This window comes from Hemiscyllium ocellatum, chromosome 18 (assembly GCF_020745735.1).
Source record: "Hemiscyllium ocellatum isolate sHemOce1 chromosome 18, sHemOce1.pat.X.cur, whole genome shotgun sequence".
Taxonomy (NCBI): Eukaryota; Metazoa; Chordata; class Chondrichthyes; order Orectolobiformes; family Hemiscylliidae; genus Hemiscyllium; species Hemiscyllium ocellatum.
The window spans coordinates 15,468,777-15,496,437 of NC_083418.1; the positions used below are offsets into that span (position 1 = coordinate 15,468,777).

The 27,661-nt window shown below is 43.5% G+C and overlaps 1 protein-coding gene across 1 annotated transcript in view; it reads right to left on the reverse strand.

The window, feature by feature from the left end:
• Window positions 1-3,713: 3,713 nt before the first annotated feature.
• LOC132824534 (low choriolytic enzyme-like) overlaps window positions 3,714-27,661 on the reverse strand; it is a 169,354-nt gene continuing 145,406 nt past the window's right edge. The window contains exon 10 of the mRNA XM_060839167.1: window positions 3,714-3,781. Coding sequence (XP_060695150.1) covers window positions 3,714-3,781 — 68 coding nt within the window. The remainder of the gene's footprint in view (window positions 3,782-27,661) is intronic.

The following is a 27,661-nucleotide window of genomic DNA, read 5'->3' on the forward strand; positions in this document are numbered from 1 at the left end:
AGTCCTAGTGGTTGCAGTAGTCTGGCTGTCAGTTCAGAAATGTTTTTGAGGACGGTAGTGTGGCTAATCCTTTGGGTTGTGGCATGTTCTCATTCTGTTGTCTTTCCCTTAGGCATCTGTGATGAAATTGCAGGGGTATCCGTTTTTGGTGAATACATTGTATAGGTGTTCTTCTTCCTCTTTTTGCAGTTTTGGTGTACTGCAATGTGTTGTGGCCCTTTTGAACAGTGTCTTGATGCAACTTCTTTTGTGTGTGTTGGGGTGGTTGCTTTCGTAGTTTAGGACTTGGTCTGTGTGTGTGGCTTTCCTGTATACCTTTGTGGTGAATTCTCTGTTCGGTGTTCTCTGTGCCATTACGTCTAGGAATGGGAGTTGGTTGTCCTTTTCTTCCGCTCCTGTGAATCGGATTCCTGTGAGTGTGGTGTTGATGATCCGGTGTGTGTTCTCTATTTCTGTGTTTTTAATGATTACAAAGGTATCATCTACATATCTGATCCAGAGTTTGGGTTGAATTTGCGGTAAGACTCTTTGTTCTAACCTTTGCAATGCTGCTTCTGCTATGAGTCCAGAGATGGGTGAGTCCATGGGTGTGCCGTTGATTTGTTCATATGTTTGGCTGTTGAGTGTGAAGTGTATTGTGAAGCGCCTCAAACGAGGCTCCCAAGCACTAAGGATGTCACCTAGACAGGGGACGAAACGTTTGCAACACAAATTCCCAGCTTGGCAAACAGAACCACAACAACGAGCACACGAGCTACAAATCTTCTCCCAAACTTTGAACACCTATGGGTGAGAGACACTAAGACAAGCCAGGAAATGGGAATCCTGGGCCAACCGCCTAAGCGCCACATACGAACAACTCCAGTTCCTGCACGAATGTCGAAAGAATCAAATCCTTCCACCATGTGTCAGATACAGACCACCAGTCAACAACCCACAAGCCAGGGACACAGCCAGACAGAACGGATTCAGGATGATCCAGGTAATGATTACAGATGCACACAACAGATTACACAAATACAGACAGGAAATTGTGCGCCAAAAATTGTTAATTTCAAAAATCACCAATCAGGAATGGACCCGGACCGTAGAACAGGCCATCACCACAGTACAGAACAGGACCACACACTGCAAAAAAACAGCACTAAAAGAAAAAATTGCCAAACTAACACACAACACAGAGGACACCACAACACACTCTGGGTTAGAAACTTCTCCCACAGACAGCTCACAGACACGGAAAGAACAATACTGGCCAAGGGACTCAACTACAACCACAGGGACGCCAAGACAGCAGACTTCCTAGCAGCACTAGAATGCACACAGAAACAATGGACTGACAGAAGAGATACAACAAACAGTGAGACAAAGTTCCGGATAACAAGGAAAAGACAAACACATAACCTTAACACCAAGGAGAGGAAAGCACTAAAAGCCATAAGAAACAATAAGAACATAATCATACTACCAGCAGACAAAGGCAGAATGACGGTCATCCTGGACAAAGCAGAGTACATCCAAAAAGCGCAACAACTACTTGCAGATACGAACACCTACCAAAAGAGGGGGTTTGACGCCACCCCACAGCTCACCAATAGGATAAACAACACACTGAGGAACCTACAAAAAATGGACAGATAACCAGGTTTGACCTACAGAGAATGAAACCTGAAAGCAACAACACCCCCAGATTCTATGGACTACCTGAAGTGCACAAATGAGACATCCCACTCAGACCCACAGAATCACTACCAGGGACACCATCACACAAACTGGCTAAAGAACTACAGCAGAAACTGAAACACCTAATCAGCGGATCCAGGCACTCTATACAGTCAACACAAGAATTCTTGGACATCATCAGAAATATACACATAGACAAGGAAGAAACTATGGTCTCATTCGATGTAACAGCTCTGTTCACCTCCATCGACAAAATCCTAGGCAGAGAAACAATAGCCAACCTGCTGGACACACAGAACAGACAACAAGACGTGGAACCTATCAATAAAGACGGCATACTCAAACTACTGGACCTGTGCCTCACAACACACTTCACATTCAACAACCAAATATATGAACAAATCAACGGCACACCCATGCGCTCACCCATCTCTGGACTCATAGCAGAAGTGGTAATGCAAAGGTTAGAACAAGCAGTCTTACCACAAATTCAACCCAAACTCTGGGCCAGATATGTAGATGATACCTTTGTAATCATTAAAAACACAGAAATAGAGAACACACACCGGATCATCAACGCCACACTCACAGGAATCCAATTCACAGGAGCGGAAGAAAAGGACAACCAACTCCCATTCCTAGACGTGATGGTACAGAGAACACCCAAATGGAGAATTCACCACAAAGGTATACAGGAAAGCCACACACACAGACAAGTCCTAAACTATGAAAGCAACCACCCCAACACACACAAAAGAAGTTGCATCAAGACACTGTTCAAAAGGGCCACAACACATTGCAGTACACCAAAACTGCAAAAAGAGGAAGAAGAACACCTATACAATGTATTCACCAAAAACAGATACCCCCGTAATTTCATCAATAGATGCCTAAGGGAAAGACAACAGAATGAGGACATGCCACAACCCAAAGGATTAGCCACATTATCATACATCAAAAACATTTCTGAACTGACAGCCAGACTACTGCAACCACTAGGACTCATAACAGCACACAAACCAACTGCCACGCTTAGACAACAACTCACCAGGACGAAGGACCCGATACCCAGCATGAGCAAAACCAACGTAGTGTACAAAATCCCATGCAAGGACTGCACAAAACACTACATAGGACAAACAGGAAAACAGCTAATGATCCGCATCCATGAACACCAACTAGCCAGAAAACAACATAACCAACTATCCTTAGTAGCCACACACTCAGATGACAAGCAACATGAATTCGACTGAGACAACACTACTATTATAGGACAAGCCAAACAGATAACAGCCAAGGAATTCCTAGAGGCGTGGCACTCATCCAAAGATTCAATCAATAAGCACATCGACCTGGACCCAATATACCAGCCACTGCAGCGGACAGCTGGAACTGACAACCGGAAGCGGCAGATACAAATCACTATAAATGCCGGAGGAAACATCACAGTGGCGCTTCACAGGAGGCTCCCAAGCACTGAGGATGTCACCTAGACAGGTGACAAAACGTCTGCAACACAAATTCCCAGCTTGATGAACAGAACCACAACAACGAGCACCCGAGCTACAAATCTTCTCCCAAACTTTGAACATGTGCAGTTCCATGACAGCAAGAGTAGCAGGGCTGAATATGGGCTCTTACCTGGGCAATCTGTTTTCTTTTTTTTTTGCTTCTACTCTTTATATTTCATTTCTTTGTTTTCTATTTTGCTCTTTTTATTTTTTACTGTGGTGGGTTGGTCAGCAGTGAGAAAGGCCCACAGGCGTATTGGCAGATGCAACTTCTGGCAAATGGAGATGGCAGTAGCAAAGACATCCTCCTGGCGTTTGGGGCTGATGGCAGTGACAGCAGCAGCAAAGCTCCTCCAGCAATCGATGGTGGCAGCACCAATAGAAGTGGACTTGTCAAGATGGTGATGCCGACAAGGCGATACCTACAGCAGAAGCAGGACTTTGACACAGTGGCGACCTGGCCTGGCAGCTGAGCCAGGGAACCCTGGCGTCAATGGACCCAGAGTGGGATTCCTGGTGTCATCGAGGCAGTAGCAGAACCAGGGACTTCTGGTTGTCATCGTGGTAGACCCGGAGTGGGGGAACTTCTGGTAGTTGGCAAGGCAACAGTAGCAGAGCTGGGGAGTACTGGTTGTAGAGCAAATATGGTTTAATGACGTCGGTGTGGTAGGTCCAGCGACAAAGAGATAACACTTAAAGTGTGGAGACTCCTACATTGGTGGGTCCAGTGGTGAGGTGGTGGAGGTCTCTCTTTCAGTTACTGGAGGCTAGGTACCAATGTGGATTGGTTAGGAAAAAGTGTTATTCTGAACTTTTTATTTCTTTATTTTCCTAAAGTATTCATATGATCTGTAATGCTAGACATGTTATTTCTTTATTTTTCCAGATTTTTTTCCCCTAAGAATTTGTTCTTAATAATCTGCACCTAAGATGGTGCCACAATATGGCAACTTATAAACTTTTCACTGTACTCATTTGAACACGTGACAATAAAGCTAATTCAACTCTGTGTTTTTAATAGTCTCCCATGTGGGACCTTCTCAAAAGGTTTGCTGAAATTCATATACACTACATCAACTCACTTCCTTCATCCATATACTTGATCACATTTTCAAAAAATTCTAAAAAATTTGCTAGGCATGATCTCCGTCTGACAAGCCATGCTAACTATCCCTAATTAACACATCTTTCCAAATGGGTATTAATTCACTCCTTCAGAATTTTCTCAATAGTTTGCCTATCACTGACATGAGACTCACCAGCCTTAAGTTCCTGGTTAATCCCTATCACCCTTCTTGAAAGGTGGAACCACATTAGCCATCCTCCCGTCCACTGTATCTCCTCCCTGGCGGAAATAAAAATTTGTGTCAGAACTCCTGCAGTTTCCTGCCTTGCCTCCCATGGCAGTTTGGGATATAATTCATCTGGGCTGGGAACTTGTCTGTTTTTAAGCCTGACAGAACTACCATACCTCCTCGTTTCCTATGTCAAACTGTGCAAGTTCCTCACATTCCTTTTTCCTGAATTCCATACTTACGTTCTGCTTTTCCAGAGTGAAGACTGAAGAGAAGCATTTATTTAACACCCTTCCAATATCCTGTAGCTTCACACACAGGTTGCCACCTTGGTCTCTTTCCTGGTTAACGTTTTCCCTTTAATGTACTTATAAAATATCTTAGGATTCTCCCTAATCCTGTTCGCAAGCCCTTTGTTATGCTCCCTTTTTGCTCTTCGAATTTGCCTTCTTAAGTTCCGTCCTGCATTTCTTATATATCTCTAGGACTGCAGCTGAATTGCACCCATTGGACTTGCTAAAGACCGTTCTCTTCTTCCTCATCCAGTCCTGAACTGTCCTCGACATTCAGGGGTCTCAACTTATTGCTACTAAATTTTCCTCTAAAAGGTACATGTTGGATCTGTAGTCTTCCCAGCTCCTTTGTGAATATCCCTCAAGAAGCCATTCCCAGTCAACTGTGGCTCAATCCAGTTTTCTTTAACTAAAATATGCCTTCCCCCAATTCAAAGTTATCTTTTGCAAGCCATCATTTCCTTGTCCAGAACAAATTTAACAGTATGTGCTGTGATCGCAATCACAAACATGGCCCCATATTGCCACATCACATTATGTCCAACTTTCTTCCCCAGAACCTGATACAGCACAGTGCCATCCATCACGTTGGGCCTTCTACATATTGATACAAAACAATTCTCTTGGATACTCTTCAAGAAATCTGCCTCCTTGCAACCCTTAACACTATGACTATTCCAATACAGTTAAAAATCACACAACACCAGGTTACAGTCCAACAGGTTTAATTGGAAGCATACTAGCTTTCGGAGCGACGCTCCTTCATCAGGTGATTGTCATCACCTGATGAAGGAGCATCGCTCCGAAAAGTAGTGCTTCCAATTAAACCTGTTGAACTATAACCTGGTGTTGTGTGATTTTTAACTTTATACACCCCAGTCCAACACCGGCATCTCCAAATCATATTCCAATATATGTTGAGAAAGTTGAAATACCCTGGTATAATTACCTAATTATTATTCTTACACACGTCTGTGAACTGTCTACATGTTTGCTCCTTTATTTTCCACTGACTCTTTGGAAGTTTCTAATACACTCCCAGGTTCATCTTGCCCCAATTAAGCTGGCCATTCTACAGTTAAACCTAAACCTTAAGATGCAATGATCACTCTCCTCTAAAGGTTCCTCCACTAACATTTGATCTACTTGGTCCACCTTGTTCTTAGCAACCCGGGTCTGGCAGAGGTTCCTTGCAGACTCAAATTGCTGTAGAAAATTCTCCAGACTCACAATTCAAGACTGCTTTCCTCTTCTCTTCCCTTAATGCTATCACTAATCACATCTATCTTTGGGAAATATGAAAAGAAATGCTCTAGAGAAAATGGCATTAATAACAGTGAAACGTTTTGGTTGATTATTGGAAAACTTCACACAAATCCCCAGAAGTTCTCTGATATGAGTTGCTGACATAAAAGAAAGGCATTGATGGTTACTATAATGGGATTGCCACCCAATCCTCTGAGCACAAGTCCTCCACCAGCAGACGACACAGCTAATGAATAATGTGGCAGGACTTATGCTTATAGTATATATTAATGACTTGGAGGAAGGAAGTGAATGCACTGGAGTCAAATTTGCAGATGACTCAAAGATAGGAAAGGCAGGTGGAGACATAAGATACAAACAGTTTACAGGGAGATAGGTTAAGTAAGTGGGCAAAAAGTTGGCAAACAGAGTGTAATGTGGGAAAATACGAAGTTATTCATTTTGGAAGAAAGAACAAAAGAACAGAATATTATTTAAATGGAGAAAAGCTCCAGAAAGGTGCAACACAACAGGATTTGGAAACACAGATAGTTTGAACATGGGCTCAGCAGGTATTCAGGAAGGCTACAGAAATGTTGGTCCTTATTTCAAGGGGCTACAGCATAAGAGTAGGGAAGTCTTACAGTAACTGTACAAGGTGCTTGTGGGACCACATCTGGAACACTGTAAGCAGTTTTGGTCCTCTTATTTAAGGAAAGATATCATTTGATTAGAGTCATTTCAGAGAAGATTCACTAGGATGATCTGTGCTATGGAAGGATTTTTTTTATGAGCAAAGACTAAACTGCTTGGGACTCTATTCACTGGACTTCAGAAAAATGAGAGGTGATCTCAGGATTCTTAAAGGATTCTTAAAGGGCTTGACTGAGTAAATGCTGGAAGGATATTTCCCCTCATAGAAGAGTCCAGGACCAGAGGGCATACGCTCAGAATAAAGGAATACCAATTTAAGATTGAAATGAGACGCAATGCTTTTTCTCTCAGAGGTTTGTGAATCTTTGAAACACTTTGCCACAAAGAGTCATTGTGGTGTAGAGTCCATGTGTATATTTAAGGCTGAGATAAATAGATTCTTGATCTGTAGGGGAATCAAGGGTTGCGAGGTAAGGGCAAGAAATTGGACGTGAGGAATGCTGGATCAGTCATTATCCTATTTAATAGCAGAGCAGGCTCAAATGGTTGAACATCCGACTTCTGATCTTATTTCTTATAGGAGATCCTTAATTGGTGCCTGCACTGTTTCTCAAATTGTTGAACAAAATGACAGTGAGGCTTGTAAATCCAGGGTCTTATCATTTGCCTAGATCTCATTGGTGAATCTTCACCTGCTGCTTCTATTCTTGGGAACCATGTAGCAGCCATTGGAGGTTGTTGATCTTGATGAGTTTGCTAACAATGCTCCAACTGTCTTCTTCTGCATTTCCTTTGCTGAACCTGCAATGAGCTACAATGACTCTAGTGTATTCACCATGCAATTCTCTGTGGACAAATAATCTGTTTGAAATGTCAGAATAATAAAACAAGTTTATTGAAGGAATCCCTAAGCTCTCACAACAATGAAGTATCACATTATTTCTCAGTGTGGCAACGGAGGCTTCCTCAGGAGATAAGACACACTTCAGTAAGGAGTTCTGAAAGTATCCAATTGTATGTGCACAATCAAAGCTTTCCTGTTACACTGGAACTAAAATTCTGCCAAAAGGCCACAATGAAATATACATTTGTCCCCACCTCCTCCAAAGAAAAATCTTTCACGTCACAACTCATGCCCTGTAATACTTCACCTGTGATACAGCATGTTTACTCTTTTGTGTTGCTGCCCTTTGGTCCCGATGACCTTTCAGTTTTAACCTTTTTGATTCAACTCCTGTGTATGACTATTAAAGTGCATATTTTACTCCCAGAACTCTTGATCTTCAAAATTCCAATGCCTTTGCTTGCTCTACTACACCTTCCCCACGTTCAGATTGGAGTTACTATGACCGATTCCAGTCCCATTTCTGGAGCTCCCATTCCCTTCCAGTCACTGTGAGGTGTTACCAGGCCTGCTATCACAGTGATCATTCCCTCAGAAGTCCATATCCAGACTTGAACTGCCCACTTTCCCAGAACTCCCTAAGCCACTTGATGAGGCCTCTGAGCATTACTGATGGAAACCCCATGATTGAATGTGTCTCCACACCTCTCCAAACTGACTGACCAGGGCCAACAGCTGGGACTATGTTTCAACAGCATCCCAATTGACCTACATGCAGTCCCCTACATGTGTCTTGCATAACTCACTGTTGCTTGTTTCCAGTCTTGGACTTTTGCAGGACCAATGCCCGATCGACATGCCCAACCTTGTCTCCAAACTGGATTAGTGTCCTGACTGTGGCAGTACCCTCTGACCAACTATAGACCCCCTTCATTCCACTAAGAACTTTTCATCTTTACTTTCACACACGCATAAGCTGCTGGGACATGCCACAGATCTGACAATGACATAGAACATTGTTGCACAATGACATGCTATTACTGGTAGATTGACAGTTCAGTGCTTCCTTCTACCATGAATTGCCTTGCCTCTCTATCTGTTTTAAATAGCAAGCTAAACTGAAGAGGCTGGCAGCCTGTATCTGACCTCTGAATACTTTATGTGCTAAGAAAGTAATGTAACCCATGCAGAGGCTGGCAGCCTATAAAGCAGTATGAAAATCATTGTGAGCTAAGAAAGAAATGTGACCAAGACAGAAGTTAGCATCTAAGAAAAAGTGAGGATTGCAGATGCTGGAGAGACAGAGTCGAAAAATGTGGCGCTGGTAAAGCATTGCAAGTCAGGCAGCATCTGAGGAGTAGGAGAGTCGATGTTTCAGGCATAAGCCTATTAGCAACTGCCAAATAAGTACTAAAGTGAATGAACTCTTAGAGTCATAAATTTTAGAATTGATATAACTATTAAAGCATTTTCTGCTTTTGATGAAATTGGCTGTCCCTACGTGCAAATCACAGGACAGAAGCAGGTCATTCATGGTGTAAACTCCAAAGTAAAGTGTTGAAGGTCTTCAACAGTGCACTGGTATTTGTATTAATCCGGAGCAGACCTGATAATGTAGTGAAGCTGGTGGTTTGCTGATGTGGAGTTATATGGATGAAGGGCTGGGGAGATGGTGGACATGGAGCATGCAAGGGCATTGTGTAGAAGGGACAATGGCTTAATGGCATTTTATGTGCTGCAAAATATTGGCTCTATTTTACTTTTTGTGAATTTACATTGTCTTGGGTGGAACAGAGAATTGGAAGTGAGGTGTAAATAATGCATGTTGTGATTTTAATAAATTTAAGTGCATGGAAGCAAGGAAGTCACCACTCTAAAATGAGATTCTAATTCTAGAAAGGAAAATATTAGGAGTTTTTCTTGATGCTAAGGACCTAATTTTATAATTCTCACCCTACTTACCATTACTTTACCATTACTTTTGCCACGCCAGGGAAGGGAAATTCTGCCCAGTGACAGAAATTAAAGGAAAGAGGTCTCTAAGACAATAATGTAAATCGGCCGACTCAGATAGGTTTTAAAACAGAACTACAGACCACATCATTCCAAGGATCAGATATTGGAAGAAAACTCAATAACCCACAAGTGTGTCATGCATGTAAAGAAACTGGAAAAAGAGGCACTGTTTAGAATAACAAAGAGCTTCACTTTGCATGTTAACAGTTGTGTACACAGTAGTTAGCCTGGGTAACTCACAGTGTAAATAATAGTGCATTATCAATTTTTTCTGTATTGAAGGGGTTGTTTGAATGGAAATGCAATACTGAACTAATGTCCTTCCTGGTTTCCATAGTCTCATGATTTATGTCATAAGATACACTTACTGCGGGTATGAATCTTACAATCAGTTCTACAAAAGACAGAGGACATGCAACATTTCATTCCTTGAACATGTATGAGCAGTGCCCATCCCATGGACAGTCTGTCTCTCATTCCTCTTTGCCATTTGCACTTTATGGTTTTCAGTCATAGATAGCCATTCTCCCCTTAGCCAATTAGGCTGTACCATGCTCTTCATTCACAATCTGTCTCCTCCACTTAGCCATTTGGGCTGCACCATAATCCACAGACACAACCTGCCTTCCTACCCTTCAATGTCTCAACTATACTTGGAAAGTTTATCATGTAAGGAATTGCAATGATGATTTAAAGCTGCATCACTATAAGGACCAAGTAGCAAGAACTGAAGCAAAAGGCTAAGAAGAATTGTACTTTGCCTTGTACATGCTTGGTATATGCAGTGAAGAGTTTCACAATTGGCCAGAAGTTAATTGGAAAAACTAACTTAATTTTAGTGTAGTTTTAACAGTATGTTGGGGTATATCAGTAAGCTTCTCGACGGACATGAGAACAGAGAAAGTAATTGCTTAAATTTATCTTAATATTGAGATTCTGACTTTCTGGCTCACACTAATAAACTTTACCTGCCCAACATTCTTCTCTCATTCTCCGGGAATGGAATATTCTGCCTTTATATTTTCCTGCCAATTGCATTTCCAAATGGATGAATTGGTATATTGTAACTCCACCCATAATAAGCCCATCAATACTTTTTACCATGGATTTAGTAGAAGAAAGCAGGTAAATTTTCATTTCATATTAATGTTATATATATTACTTTCTTTTATCAATGCATAGTTCACTATTTCATCACTTTGTCCATATAGTTTGGATCTTCAGGACTTTATTTGAACTTTATCAAATTAAATGCCCTGGTCAGCTAAATCAATAGTTTGTATTTTGTTTTTCATTTAAATTTGCCTTGTCAGGAACATGCAAAAGGAGGATAGAGAATGACTGCCACAATGGCTTCTTTGTTTAAGTCCAGATTAAAATGGGATTGGGGGACTATTGATGTAAAAGGACATTGATTTACGTACATTTGTGAGATTCCAACATTTAGGTCAAATCAATTGTCCGTTCTGATGCTTTTACTTTTCCTGTAAAGCATGGGTGACTTTTATTTTGTTGACAATGCTGTTGAGGTTTTACATACCACAAAATGTCGAGCTATCCTAATTATCCACTTGCAATCAGCGTTGTTAGGATATAATCCTGGGAAATTTGGAGAAGCAAAGGTACCAGCTCTATCTGACAGCATGTGTCCACAATCATCTGAAATAAGAAAAGAGTGCTTATGACACAATAGGCTTGAACTTTAATCCAGACTGGAAATCCAGTCCCTGGATAATTTTTGAGTATTATCCCCATTCCGCATCTATGTCATTTCATGCTATGCATAGAAGCTATGAGTGGGGGTGTGAATCTGACAGCATTGGCAAGGATGTGAAGTCAAAGTAACTGAATGTAAAACCTTAGACTGATTGTTAATAGGTGAGTGATAGGATTGTAGTGAGTTGATGCAAGGGGCATGAGGGTATAGAGTGTTAGGTTTGTTATGAGATTGGGTGGAAGGCAGGTTGGGGAGGATAGGTGTGTGCTGGGCTTCATGTGCTATGTAGCTGGGGGTATTAGGATGCCAAGTGGGTGAGGCTGTTCAGATACTAGCTGATTGGAGGTATAGTTGCCAGGTAGGTAGGGGACAGTTTGGCAGGTGGATTGGGGAAATTAAGGTGTCATGTAATTGGTTAGTAGCATGATAAATGGAGGAACTACAATTACCTGGTGTGTAGAGAGGTAAAAATCACTATCAGAAGTTAGCAAACACATGAAAACAAAAAGATTTGAATGGACGTATAGACTGATCCATATAAAAAAAATCAATTTTTAAAAGTTTATTTAAAAAATAGCTTTTTATTGTGCATGGAGGGGGGAGACATTGTTTGAAAATACAACAATTTACTCTCAGCATTGAGAAAGGCCTCACCTGAGTCCTCATGAAATTATCCCAGGTTTCTTGTCATATCAAGTGTCATTCACAGTCTTATGACATTCAGTTCTAGGTTTCATTAATGGACGTAGAAAATAAAACAGAAAATGCTAGAGAAACTCAGCAGGCCTTGCAGCATCCATGGAGAATCAGGGTTAACAATTTGAGTTCAATATGACTCTTCTTTGGAATCACACTTTGTGTTTTTATTCCCGATCTCCAACATCTGCAGTACTTTGCTTTTATCAAAAAGCAGGGAAGTTATGTTAAACATGCATCAAATAAACTGCACGTTAAACTGCACAATAACGTGTGTAGTTCTGGTGGTCATATTTTAAAATGATAATAAAGACATGGTGAGAATAAGGAGAAGATTTACAAGGATGGCAGAAACGCATGGGACTGAAAGGAAAGGAATAACAGTGGATCTTTTCTCTCTTGGAAAAAAGGAAAGTTGAAAGGTAAGTTAATAGAGGTCTTTAAAATTATAAAAGATTTTGATACAGCATCTGCAAGGAGAATATTTCCTTTCTGGGGAGGGACATCAAAATAAAATTGTCAGTAAGTAAGAAATTCAGAAGAAATTTCTTTACCCAGAAAGTGATAAAAATTTAGAACTTGCTACCATACGCAACAGTTGAAGTGAATAATGAGGAAGAAGAGAATGGATGGTAAAAAAAATGGGAGGAGAGTCAAATGGAGTGTGAACAGTTGAGAAGCTCTACTGTCTCAAGCATGATGACTAGAAGTTGGGAAAATATCAAGTTTTCCAGTGGGGTCGCAAAAAGGTCAAATGCCTTCACATTTTTTGGAACAGATATTATAAGTCATTAAAATATACACAGGCATTGAAGCAATTGCATCTTTGTGCATAGCAAGGTTTAACAGCTTTTAGTGATAAACTGCCCTTAAAAAGAATGAATTATATACCTTGCAGCATCATCTCTATTTATTAAATAATATACATTATTACATGATATTCAGCCTCAGACCTTCAGGTGAGCATCCTCCAAGACAGACTGCAGAACAATCAACAACACAGAGTGGCTGAGCAGAAACTGATAGCAAAATTCGGTACCCGTGGGAATGGCCCCAACCTTGGGTTCATGTCACACTACAGGTCACTGCACAATACACACACACAAGCTCGCTCTCGTATGCACACACATACATCCACTGCACTCATACCAACACACGCACCCTCTCACACATACCCCATCACACTCATACATACACTTAACTAAGCTCATAAACACACACACACACTTTATCACATGTACTCACACCTACATGCACACAATCACATGCACACTCAATCTGTCACTCCCATATGCATACACATATAAGCTTATGGGGTGAATTTGTTTTTGCAGAATTACCTTTTATTTTGCTCAAAAACTTCCTGAATCCTTGTAAAACTCTGTAAAACTATACAGAGGGTTTGTTGTCTGACATAGCATTGGGACACAGACAGACTTCACACCTACTGTTTAAAAAGCTGAGCTATCTTGAGAATGTAATTTAAAAGAAGTTCTGAGATTTACATATCAAAGAACAGAAACCAGAAAGATGCAAGTTTTAATCTAAGATTATTTACTGTATCACATCTCCACGACACTGGACTCCTGTGGCTACAAATTCTGTGAGCATGATCTTAACCTCCACAGCAACCCGATAAAAGAGCAGTGCTCCAAATGCTACTGCTTCCAAATAAACCTGTTGGACTGTAACCTGGTGTTGCATGATTTTTAACTTTGTCCATCCCAGTCCAACACCGGCATCTCTAAGTCATGATATATTATCGCAATCAAACATAGAAAATAACAATGATCACAAATTTGAGGTAGTGGCAAGACCAGTAGTATTTAGATTATGGAGTAAATCAATCTGCAACTTGCATCTTGCATATGTGGTGCTGGATTTTAAAATCAGAAAGTTCCTCTTAGTTATCTTGTTGTAGCATAACCTTTGTTACAGTGAGGCTTTGCTGAAAAATTTACTATGACAGCAGATTAAATTATAGCATCTTTTCACTGCATATCTACTGAATAGTCTGTAGGCTGAGTGTATACTAAGTGGGAATTATAGTGTTCATGCATGGCTCACATAAATTACAAACCTGGGTATACTTTAAGGGCAGCTTGTCTTCAATCAATCGGAAATGCATTCATGCTACAGGAACTACTGCCGCAATTTTTGGAAAGCTTTCGATGAAAGGTACATTACAACAAATGGAGCAGAAAACAGAAAATTTAATTAAGATGTTGCGATGGGGCCTTACAAATAAATGTCAGTGTCAAATTTCCAATATTGGGCCAGAAGGCTCTCACTGAGAACAGAATGGAAGCAGGAAGCCAGTGTAGTGATTGTAACAAAGTCAGCCAGCTGGACGTCAAAGAATATGCATTCCCCAAATGGGGTGGTTTATCTGGCCCAATCAGGAAGCCGAGGCTGACAGATAAAACAGGAGTGTCAGCGGTTCTGCTCACTCAGAGCTGGTTTTCAGGAAACTGGATTAGTGGAAATGGTCCAGCAGCCAAACCCAGAGCTTTCAAGGGAGGAAAGAAACAGCTATCATCTTTTAAGGTGCTAGCACGCTATGATCCCAAGTGAGATCAGGTATTGACATGCAATGGCTCCCCATATGGTATTAGGATAGTATTAGCTCAGAGGTGGCCCAATGGAGAGGAACATCCAATAACATATATATCTAGCACTTTGGCTAATGTAGAGCATAAATATCTCCACTTAGAGAAGGAAGTTTGGTGGTCATATTTGGAGTCAGGAAGTTCCACTGATACCCTTCCGGATATGCATTTGTAATAATAATGGACCACAAATCCCTACTACGTCTACTTAAAGAGGACAAGGCAGTGCTGCAGATAGCTTCAGGTTGAAATTAGCAGTGGGCTTTGATGTTATGTGCATATAAGTATTGGAACATTGTCTGGGAGGCCAAGTAGCAAATGTGGATGCATTGAGCCACCTCCCATTGGTAGATATACCACTCCTGGTACCACCACTGAAAGAATCCGTAATGGTTTTAAATTTTCTGGATGCATTTCCACTCACAGCTAACAATATCAAACTTTGGACACACAGAGATCCAGTTCTGGCGTCTTCAAAAATGAAATAACAAGAGTCCAGAGATAGTATGTTCCTGTTAGGGTGCAAGGCAAGGTTGGTAGATGTAGAGAATGCTGGATGAGGAGAGGAATTGAGGCTATGGTCTAGAAAAAGAAGGAAGCATAAGTCAACATAGCCTATGTGTGGAACCACAGGAGATGGGGGAGATAATAAACGAGCATTTTGCATCAGTATTTACTGTGGAGAAGGACATGGAAGATACAGAATATGGCGAAATAGATGGTAACATCTTGAAAAATGTCCATATTACAAAGAAGGAGATGTTGAATGTCTTAAAACACATAAAGGTTGATAAATACTCAGGACCTGATCAGGTGTACCCTAGAACTCTGTGGGAAGTTTGAGAAGTGATTGCTGGGTCCCTTGCTGAGATATTTGGATCATTGATAGCCACAGGTGAGGTGCCAGAAGTCTGGAGATTGGCTAATGTGGTGCCACTATTTAAGAAAGATGGTAATGAAAAGCCAGGGAACTATAGACCAGTGAGCCTGATATTGGTGGTGGGCAGGTTGTTGGAGAGAGTCCTGAGGGACAGGATTTATATGTATTAGATAGGAAAGGACTGATTAGGGATAGTCAACATGGCTTTGTGTGTCGGAAATCATGTCTCACTAGCTTGATTGGATTTTTTGAAGATGTCACAAAGAAGATTGATGAGGGCAGAGTGGTGGGCGTGATCTGTATAGACTTCAGTAAATGTTCGACAAAGTTCCTCATGGTAGGCTAATTAGCAAGGTGAGAATACATGATATATAGAGAAAACTAGCCATTTGATTAAAAATAAACTAGCTCAAAGGTAAAAGACAGAGAGTGGTGGTGGAGGGTTGCTTTTCAGACTGGAGTCCTGTGACTAGCGTCGTGCCACAGGATTAGTGCTGGATCCACTATTTTTTGTCATTTATATAAATGATTCAGGTGTGAACATAGGAGGTATAGTTAGTAAGTTTTTGCAGATGACACTAAAATTGGATGTGCAATGGACAGCGAAGAAGGTTACCTCAGAGTACAATGGAATCTTGATCAGATGGGCCAATGGTTGAGCAGTGGCAGATGGAGTTTAATTTGGATAAACGTTAGCGCGTGCATTTTGGAAAGGCAAAACTGAGCAGGACTTATACACTTAATGGTAAGGTCCTAGGAAGTTAGTGCTAAACAAAGAGACCTTGGAGTGCAGGTCCATAGTTCCTTGAAAGTGGAATCTCAGGTAGATACGATAATGAAGAAGGTGTTTAGTATGTTTCGTTTATTGGTCAGAGCACTGAGTTGGGAGGTTATGTTGCAGCTGTACAGGTTAGGCCACTTTTGGAATATTATGTGCAATTCTGGTCTTCCTCCTACCAGAAGGATATTATAAAACTTGAAACGGTTCAGAAAAGGTTTACAAAGATGTTGCCAGAATTGGAGGGTTTGAGCTATAGTAAGAGGCTGAATAGGCTGGGGTTGCTTTCCCTGGAATGTCGGAGGCTGAGGTGATCTTACAGGGGTTTATAAAATCATGAGGGGCATGGATAGGATGAATAGGCAAGGTCTCTTCTCTGGATTGGGGGACTCCAGAACTAGAGGGCATATGTTTTGGGGTGAGAGGGAAAAGAATTATATGGAACCCAAGGGGCAAATCTTTCATGCAGAGGGTGGTACATGTATGGAATGAGTTGCCAGTGGTGGAGGTGGTACAATTACAACGTTTAAGAAACATTTGAATGGGTATATGAATAGGAAGGGTTTAAAGGGAATATAGGCCAAGTGCTGGCAAATAGGATGAGATTAATTTGGGACATCTGTTCATCATGGATAAGTTGAACTGAAGGGTCTGTTTCTGTGCTGTACATCTCTATGACTCTAATTGAAACAGTTGGTAGTGATTGTACAAACCAAAGGGACATCACAACCTGAACAGAAACATTTTTGGACCTGGAGTCCACAGGAGAGGATAGCATATTATTATGGGGAGCAAGAGTTGTTGTTATTTAGATGGTGCTTTCTCTAAGACATAGAGGAGGTGATGGGTAACAGTGATTATCTCTTGAGAGTTGAGGGCCATTAGCTCTGGAGGATAGCAGCTAGTTCATCTGGCAGCTGGCAGTTAGCTCTGGGACCTTTGTTCAAATACCCTCTTCTTTTTATACCTGGAATGACATATTGATATTTCTTGCAGTAGGATTGGTCCTATGTTGTCAAAACAATCAGATTTAAATTTAATAGCTATCTAATTTCACGCTTCAAATTGATTGACTATATTCAAAACCCTGTTGTCTTGGTTAAAAACTGTTGCTCAACCTGCCAGACACTGGCTGAACTCAACCAGGATCATCTGGGGGTTTTCCAAAATGAACATATTAATACGAAGCTATGTCTGGTGGTTAGGATTGGATGCAGACATAGCTGTGTTGGTGGACAGTGCCTATAGTGCTAACAAAAACAAAAAGTACCACCAGCAGCATCCCACGTTTTTGGGAATGGCCGAGTAAACCCTGGACTTGGTTACACGTCGACTATACAAGTCTTTTCATGGGCTCAATGTTCTTAGTCACTGTGGACACTGTTGTGAAGTTGGGTAGAGTAATTGTAGATTGGCAGGCAGTGTTAGAATTTGGTATATGTAAAATTTGGAAAGCATTGTGTGGTCCCTTTAAAAGATTTTTCCATGCTTAGAGATTTAAAATGGATGTCTATGAGCAGCAGCTTGAAAGTTTACAAGTACATAGAGCACATCTGAATTGAAACATTTGTATCGAAAGGCCATACAATTAGCAGGCTGAGCAACAGTTTTTAACCAAGACAACAGGGTTTTGAATATAGTCAATCAATTTGAACCAGGTACTTAGATATCTATTAAATTTAAATCTTATTGTTTTGACAATATAGGACCAATCCTACTGCTAGAAATATCAATATGTCATTCCAGGTATAAAAAGAAGAGGGTATTTGAACAAAGGTCCCAGAGCTAACCGCCAGCTGCCAGATGAACTAGCTGCTATCCTCCAGAGCTAATGGCCCTCAACTCTCAAGAGATAATCACTGGCTCCCATCACCTCCTCTGTGTCTTAGAGAAAGCACCATCTAAATAACAACAATATCAACAGCACAACCGGTTAATATTCCTGACTAAAGAATCAACAGAGAAGGCACAGAACAGTCGGAAGACGTGTAACCTTGCCGTAATTTCGAGAGACTAAATTCTATTTCTTTTTCTATGAGTGGGACTTGTATTTATTGGAACAGTATTCATTGAAATCTTGCTTTATTCAGGAATAGTTAGGAGTTAGAAAGGATTTATTTGGTTCGTTAATAGTTTAGTTAACTTATTCGCTGTAAGAGTTACAAAAATACATTGTTACTTGTTGATTTTAAAGTGAGTGTCAGGGATTTATTTTATTTAACCACTAGGAGTTGCTGAAAAGCAGGTTACACCACTTTTTACACAATATAGAGCGAGGCACTCCTCTTTGGGTTTTGGTCTTAGTTCTCAGAAGGGATCAAACTCTGCTTTATAACAACACCCAATCAAAATGGCTTTGACATGCATAGAGTTCATTTGTCAAACACATGGACAACGATAGAAAATTAGCATGCATCTTTTGCAATACATGGACTCCCGGAAGTGATCGTCACAGATAATGGGCATCGTTTACCTGCAAAGAATTTGAGTATTTTCTAAAGTGGAATGATATTCATCAAACAAGATCAGCTCCATCCTATCCAATGGTCTGGCAGAAACAGTGGGCCAAACTTTGAGGGCAGGCTTAAAGAATCAGCCTACAGTTTCACTAAATACCAAAGTGTCCCAGTTCCTACTTGATTATTGGACCACCTCTCATGCAGCTACCAGATAGCTCCAGCAGAGTTGCTAATGGGGTAAAGACTCTGTACCAGGTTAAGCGTGACAGTTTGGTGCAGAAACCATGGGAATGACCCTGCACGGATAAGAGACATGATCAACACAAAGCCAACTATCATGAATTACAAAGTTCAGGTGGGTGCGATGGTCCTGAACAAGCATGTGAACAATATGAAAGCTGTAAACTCACAAATGGTAACGGAGCAAAATGTACTCAGCTTCTCGACTGCCTTTCTGACTGTTCTGCAATTGATAGGTTCTCCCTCTCTGTCAGGTTTTAAAGATATCTCGGAATCTGAGATGGACAAGGTAGATATTGTCGCCTCGATGTCTTTGCTGCCTGAAGAGGAGAATGAATTTCTTCTGAGATGTTCTGGGTGCAAGAGGCAAGCTACAGTGCGTTACACACCACACACATCAAAGGCAGAACTGGAGAAACCTGACCAGGTTCTAAAATGACCCAGGAAGAGCTATAAAGAACTGGCCTACGACCTCAGACTCAGAGGGTGAGGGATGTAGTGTTTGTAATGAGATTAACCGGATGGACCTCATAGAATATGCGTTTCCTGACTGGTGCTGTTAGTCTAATCCAGTCAGGGAATCCTTGCTAACTGATATAAACATGAGTGTCGCCTTAAAACGGCGGTGCTCGGACCCGACATAGTGCACCAGTTGGAGGACGCTCAGATGTGCGGTGGGATCCCGTCCATGCTCACCCCAGCCTGGACAGAATTTCACATTGGCCCCAAGGTCCCGTACTTCCCACGGGAGCCTGTGCCCCACAACCTGAGCCGCCTCCGAAATTTTAATTTTGTCCCCTTCAAGGACGTTAAAAGGCGCGCCCTGTATCGACTGCTGCTGCACACCGTCCACCTCTTCTCCCTCATCCACCGCCCGGACACGCCCTGGCGTGCCCATTTGCCACCGGGCGGTGGGGATCCCCAGTGGAGGGCCCTCTACGCAGGAGTCCTCCCCCTTTCTCTCGGGGATCTGGGGTGGAGGGTGTTGCACGCAGCAGTCCCCTGCAACCGCAGATTACGGTGGTTCACGGACTCCCAGCCAAACTGCTTGTTCTGTGGTGCTGTGGAGTCCGTGGACCATGTGTATATTGGGTGTGGGCGTTTGCACTCCCTTTTTGATTTTCTTAAAAACCTTCTCCTCTGCGTTTGGTTGCACTTCAGTCCCACGCTCCTGATCTTCGGGCATCCGGTGCGGAGGAGGGAGGGCAGGTCTGAAGACCTCCTCGTGGGCCTGCTCCTGGGCCTGGCCAAACTGGCCATAAACAGGTCCAGGCAGCGGGCTGTGGAGGGGGTCGTAAGGGCCAACTGCCTGCCCCTCTTCCGCGGTTACGTTAGGGCCCGGGTGTCCTTGGGGAAGGAGCACGCGGTGTCCACCAATACCCTGGAGTTGTTCAGGGAGAGGTGGGCGCCGCAGGGAGTGGAGTGCATCATTTCCCCCTCCAACGCTATTTTAATTTAGTCCTTGCCCTCCCCTTCACTGTTTTGATCACACAGCATTGCCCTTTGATGTGAAGGGCACTGCTTGTCACAGGCCACTCGGGTGTTTTCCTACTTTTCCTGGTGGTGGAAATTGAATAAAGATTTGTACACCTTGTCTCTCACTGTGTCTCACACCTGCGCACACACATCATGGGTGCTGGGGGTTTAAAATAATAAGCACTACCGCAGTTAGGCGGTAGTGTGGGGGTTTATAAAAAAGAAAAGAAAAAAATAAATAAACAGGTGTCTCTTCACTGTTTTGGAAAAAAAATATAATAGAGTGGCCCCTTTGATGTAAAAAAAAAGAAAAAAAATTAATAGGGGATTTCATTGCTTGTCACAGGCCACTCGGGTGTTTTCCTATCTTCCTGGTGGTGGAATTTGAATAAAGATTTGTGCACTTTGTGTCACACACACACACACACACACACACACACACACACACACACACACACACACACACACACACACACACACACACACACACACACACACACACAGGAAAAATAAGCACTGCCACAGTTAGGTGGTAGTGTGGGGGTTTTAAAAAATAAAAAAAACTGTAAATTTCACAAAAAAAATTAACAGGGGAAAAAATAAACAAAAAAAAGGGCGTCAAAGGTTCTGTTCATTCTGAGAGCTAACTCTGAGGAAGCCAGACCAGTGTCAAGTACTATGCACATTTAAACAAAGGGTGATTTGTTGATAGGATACCGGCCTCTGAGGAGTTATTTCAGAATCCCTACAGTGTGGATACAGGCCATTTGGGTCATTGAATCTACACCAACCTTCTGAAGAGCATCCCATTGAGAGAAAAAGAGAATAAACATGAGTGTCGCCTTAAAACGGCGGTGCTCGGACCCGACATAGTGCACCAGTTGGAGGACGCTCAGATGTGCGGTGGGATCCCGTCCATGCTCACCCCAGCCTGGATGGAATTTCACATTGGCCCCAAGGTCCCGTACTTCCCACGGGAGCCTGTGCCCCACAACCTGAGCCGCCTCCGAAATTTTAATTTTGTCCCGTTCAAGGATGTTAAAAGGCCTGCCCTGTATCGACTGCTGCTGCACACCGTCCACCTCTTCTCCCTCATCCACCGCCCGGACACGCCCTGGCGTGCCCATTTACCACCGGGCGGTGGGGATCCCCAGTGGAGGGCCCTCTACGCTGGAGTCCTCCCCCTTTCTCTCGGGGATCTGGGGTGGAGGGTGCTGCACGCAGCAGTCCCCTGCAACCGCAGATTGCGGTGGTTCACGGACTCCCAGCCCAACTGCTTGTTCTGTGGTGCTGTGGAGTCCGTGGACCATGTGTATATTGGGTGTGGGCGTTTGCACTCCCTTTTCGATTTTCTTAAAAACCTTCTCCTCTGTTTTTGGTTGCACTTCAGTCCCACGCTCCTGATCTTCGGGCACCCGGTGCGGAGGAGGGACGGCAGGTCTGAAGGCCTCCTCGTGAGTCTGCTCCTGGGCCTGGCCAAACTGGCCATAAACAGGTCCAGGCAGCGGGCTGTGGAGGGGGTCGTTAGGGCCGACTGCCTGCCCCTCTTCCGCAGTTACGTTAGGGCCCGGGTGTCCTTGGAGAAGGAGCACGCGGTGTCCACCAACACCCTGGAGTTGTTCAGGGAGAGGTGGGCGCCGCAGGGAGTGGAGTGCATCATTTCCCCCTCCAACTCTATTTTGATTTAGTCCTTGCCCTCCCCTTCACTGTTTTGATCACACAGCAATGCCCTTTGATGTAAAGGGTACTGCTTGTCACAGGCCACTCGGGTGTTTCCTTTCTTCCAGGTGGTGGAAATTAAATAAAGATTTGTGCACTTTGTGTCTCTCACTGTGTCTCACACCTGCTCACACACACCATGGGTGCTGGGGAAAATAAGCACTACCGCAGTTAGGCGGTAGTGTGGGGATCAATTTAAAAAAAAAGAAAAAAAAAGAAAACAGAGAGCCTCACACAGCATTGCCCTTTAGGAGGGGAGAAATAAATAAATAAATAAACAGGAGATTAGCATTGCCCGAAAAAAAAACATGAGTGTCGCCTTAAAATGGCGGTGCTCGGACCCGACATAGTGCACCAGTTGGAGGACGCTCAGATGTGCGGTGGGATCCTGTCCATGCTCACCCCAGCCCGGATGGAATTTCACATTGGCCCCAAGGTCCCGTACTTCCCACGGGAGCCTGTGCCCCACAACCTGAGCCGCCTCCGAAATTTTAATTTTGTCCCGTTCAAGGAAATTAAAAGGCCTGCCCTGTATCGACTGCTGCTGCACACCGTCCACCTCTTCTCCCTCATCCACCGCCCGGACACGCCCTGGCGTGCCCATTTACCACCGGGCGGTGGGGATCCCCAGTGGGAGGGCCCTCTATGCTGGAGTCCTCCCCCTTTCTCTCGGGGATCTGGGGTGGAGGGTGCTGCACGCAGCAGTCCCCTGCAACCGCAGATTGCGGTGGTTCACGGACTCCCAGCCCAACTGCTTGTTCTATGGTGCTGTGGAGTCCATGGACCATGTGTATATTGGGTGTGGGCGTTTGCACTCCCTTTTGGATTTTCTGAAAAACCTTCTCCTCGGTTTTTGGTTGCACTTCAGTCCCACGCTCCTGATTTTCGGGCACCCGGTGCGGAGGAGGGAGGGCAGGTCTGAAGGGTCTGCTCCTGGGCCTGGCCAAACTGGCCATAAACAGGTCCAGGCAGCGGGCCGTGCAGGGGGTCGTTAGGGCCGACTGCCTGCCCCTCTTCCGCAGTTACGTTAGGGCCCGGGTGTCCTTGGAGAAGGAGCACGCGGTGTCCACCAACACCCTGGAGTTGTTCAGGGAGAGGTGGGCGCCGCAGGGAGTGGAGTGCATCATTTCCCCCTCCAACTCTATTTTGATTTAGTCCCTGCCCTCCCCTTCACTGTTTTCATCACACAGCATTGCCCTTTGATGTGAATGGCACTGCTTGTCACAGGCCACTCAGGTGTTTTCCTATTTTTCTGGTGGTGGAAATTAAATAAAGATTTGTGCACTTTGTGTCTCTCACTGCGTCTCACATCTGCAAAAAAAAAAGAAAAAAAAAGAAAAAAAAGAACAGAAGTGTCTCACACAGCTTTGCTCTCTTTGATCTGAAGGGCACTGCTTGTCACTGGCCACTCGGGTGTTTTCCTATCTTCTTGGTGGTGGAAATTAAATAAAGATTTGTGCACTTTGTGTCTCTCACTGTAATAAAAAATAAACATGAGTGTCGCCTTAAAACGGCGGTGCTCGGACCCGACGTAGTGCACCAGTTGGAGGACGCTCAGATGTGCGGTGGGATCCCGTCCGTGCTCAACCCAGCCTGGACGGAATTTCACATTGGCCCCAAGGTCCCGTACTTCCCACGGGAGCCTGTGCCCCACAACCTGAGCTGCCTCCGAAATTTTAATTATGTTTCCTTTCAGGGGGTGAAAAGGCGGGCCCTGTATTGACTGCTGCTGCACATCGTCCACCTCTTCTCCCTCATCCACCGTCCGGACACACATTGGCGTGCACACTTGTCAGCGGGCTGTGGGGATCCCCAGTGATGGGCCCTCTATGCTGGAGTCCTCCCCCTTTCTCTCGGGGATCTGGGGTGGAAGGTGCTGCACGCAGCAGTCCCCTGCAACCGCAGATTGCAGTGGTTCACGGACTCCCAGCCCAACTGCTTGTTCTGTGGTGCTGTGGAGTCCGTGGACCATGTGTATATTGGGTGTGGGCGTTTGCACTCCCTCCTTGATTTTCTAAAAAACCTTCTCCTCTGTTTTTGGTTGCACTTCAGTCCCACGCTCCTGATCTTCGGGCACCCGGTGTGGAGGAGGGAGGGCAGGTCTGAAGACCTCCTCGTGGGTCTGCTCCTGGGCCTGGCCAAACTGGCCATAAACAGGTCCAGGCAGCGGGCTGTGCAGGGGGTCGTTAGGGCCGACTGCCTGCCCCTCTTCCGCAGTTACGTTAGGGCCCGGGTGTCCTTGGAGAAGGAGCACGCGGTGTCCACCAACACCCTGGAGTTGTTCAGGGAGAGGTGGGCGCCGCAGGGAGTGGAGTGCACTATTTCCCCCTCCAACTCTATTTTGATTTAGTCCCTGCCCTCCCCTTCACTGTTTGTTCACACAGCATTGCCCTTTGATGTGAAGGGCACTGCTTGTCACTGGCCACCTGGGTGTTTCCCATCTTCCTGGTGGTGGAAATTGAATAAAGATTTGTGCACCTTGTGTCTCTCGCTGTGTCTCACACCTGCACACACGCACACCATGGGTGCTGGGGCAAAATAAGCACTACTGCAGTAAAAAAACATAGGAGTGTCGCCTTAAAACGGCGGTGCTCGGACCCAACATAGTGCACCAGTTGGAGGACGCTCAGGTGTGCGGTGGGATCCCGTCCGTGCTCACCCCAGCCTGGGTGGAATTTCACATTGGCCCCAAGATCTTGTACTTCCTGCGGGAGCCTGTGCCCCACAACCTGAGCCGCCTCCGAAATTTTACTTTTGTCCCTTTCAAGGATGTAAAAAGGCGGGTCCTATATCGACTGCTGCTGCACACCGTCCACCTCTTCTCCCTCATCCACCGTCTGGACACACCTTGGCGTGCCCACTTGCCACCGGGCGGTGGGGATCCCCAGTGGAGGGCTCTCTACGCGGGAATCCTCCCCATTTCCCTCAGGGATCTGGGGTGGAGGATGCTGCATGCAGCAGTCCCCTGCAACCGCAGATTGCAGTGGTTCATGGACTCCCAGCCCAACTGCTTGTTCTGTGGCGCTGCGGAGTCCATGGACCATGTGAATATTGGGTGTGAGCATTTGCACTCCCTTTTTGATTTTCTCAAAAACCTCCTCCTCTGCTTTTGGTTGCACTTCAGTTCCACGCTCCTGATCTTTGGGCACCCGGTACGGAGGAGGGAGGGCAGGTCTGAAGACCTCCTCGTGGGTCTGCTCCTGGGCCTGGTCAAACTGGCCATAAACAGGTCCAGGCAGAGGGCCGTGGAGGGGGTCATGAGGGCTGACAGCCTGCCCCTCTTTCGCGGTTACGTTAGGGCCCGGGTGTCCTTGGGGAAGGAGCACGCGGTGTCCACCAATACCCTGGAGTTGTTCAGGGAGAGGTGGGCACCGCAGGGAGTGGAGTGCATCATTTCCCCTCCAACTCTATTTTGATTTAGTCCCTGCCCTCCCCTTCACTGTTTGATTACACAGCATTGCCCTTTGATGTGAAGGGCACTACTACAAAAAAAAATAAACATGAGTGTCAAAGGTTCTGCTCCGAGAAAGCTGGATCAGTATCAAAGACGTTCTTGGCATAAACAAAGGGTTACTTGGTGATGGGATAGTGATCTCTGTGGAGTTATTTCAACCAGGAGATCCAAATCCCAAAGTCTGCCCTTGAGTACCTAAGCTTCAATGATGGAAAAAATTGAATAACCTTAAATATTAGTGAAGCTTAGTGAATGCATTTGTTAATAGAGTCTCTGCTTACTACAGACCACCTCTCACTCTGCTCAACATCCGCAAAGCCATCACTCACCCTCATACACTTAATAATTTCCATATAGTACAGAAGAATGCTAACTCTCCCACATTTGATGGTGTGTCAAATCCTGAAGCTGTTCACAATCCTATAGATTGTGCTTTCCACATTTGCCAATATGCTGATCTTCTGAACAGTTTGACTTTTTTCTGGTGGAAAGATGATTGTAGATTAATTTTTTGCATTGGCTGATGATTGGTAATGTTCCTAATCATTGTCAGAATGTTGATGTCCTGGCAGAACACTCACTTTCGTGAGTTGTTTTATTTTTAGTTGATTAATGTTGTTGTTAAATCTTTATTATTGTAAAGGTTGTTGTTATACTAAAGCTTAGCAGAGAAAGTTACTGCCATTTTAAATGCTATTTTCAATGTAAAGTTCAATTTTCCTTGACCAACATGAAGATAGTTCTTTCCCAAAATGCCTGATGGATCACTAAAATATATGCTGCTAGCAATTTTTTCAAAAACGGTTTCAATCAATAACATGTAATGATTTTTTCACTTATCAAAGATGACTGCCATGATGTTGTTCATGGTGGACTTTCTTCTGCGTTTGAGTTATTTTTGTGCCAAATTTGAAGCCACATGAACAAGTTCACACTCAATTTCTTTATCTCCACTTTGTTGACTTTATTGATGGAAATTGAGAAAACATTGAAATAATAAAGATTTAACCATCTCTACAGGTTTCTGAAACTTTAAGTCTAATAAAATATTTATATTCCTAAGTACCTCAGTCAAATAATTTTAAGCTTGTTTCTGAAGAATTTTTGTTTCTTGTTAACTTTGTAGTTGACTCAATACTTTAGAAATTGTTAAATCAGTGTTGGAAGACTTAACCCAGCCTAGTTTTTAAGGTGGAAATGAAGCCTTTTATTTTCTGTCCTTGAAGGGATTGAATCGAGTTTGGGCATCCAGTACTTGACCTTCTTTTCATGGTTTGGATTTATCGCCAAGGATGCTTTGGATATTTAATACTTTCTCTGCCTTTAAAAAAAATTTTCCCCTGTTACAGGTTGTAAAAGGCTTTTGTTCAGATATTCAATTGTTTTTGGTGGTTTGTCTGTGAGGATATTCTATTCAGAATGTTCTTGTTGTTCTTCATAACAGTTGCTCAGCTCTGTGGGTTTTCTGGCTGCTTGCTGGTCTTAAAGCTATACCAGTTTTCTTTTTGGGAAACAAAACCTAATGTTTTGAATTATTTTTCACGCCGAACAATCTTAAATCTGTTTCTTAATCTTTACTGCTGCTATGGATTTTCTTGGCTGTGGAACCTGTCATTATTAATATCTTTTTGTTGTATGGGTTTAAGTACACATCCATGAATTTGGGTTCATGACAGAGTAGTTGAGGAGAAGGCAAGGTCAAGGACGTTTTGAGGCTTAGGCTTTTATCTAAAACTGTCAATTAAATATGAAGATTAGTTACCACAGTTTATGGTATTCAAAAATACACCAGATTCTAATCTTACTGCTATACTGCTGAAAGACTATTTAATAAACACTACCACCAAATGCTAGTCAGTTGATTCCGCATGCTGTCCTGCATGGATTTCTAACATTTATCTAGCTAGATTTTAGGCTTTTGTGCAATTCTCCATGTGTTTCTCAAATGCAAAACAGACAAAAACAAAGACACCAAGAGATTTTCTTCAGTTTAATACATATGAATTTGTTCATACAGGTACCTGCACTTGTCTAATGAATAGTTCTTCAGGTCACCAGCAAAGTTATGATATATCCCTATATTTACACTACA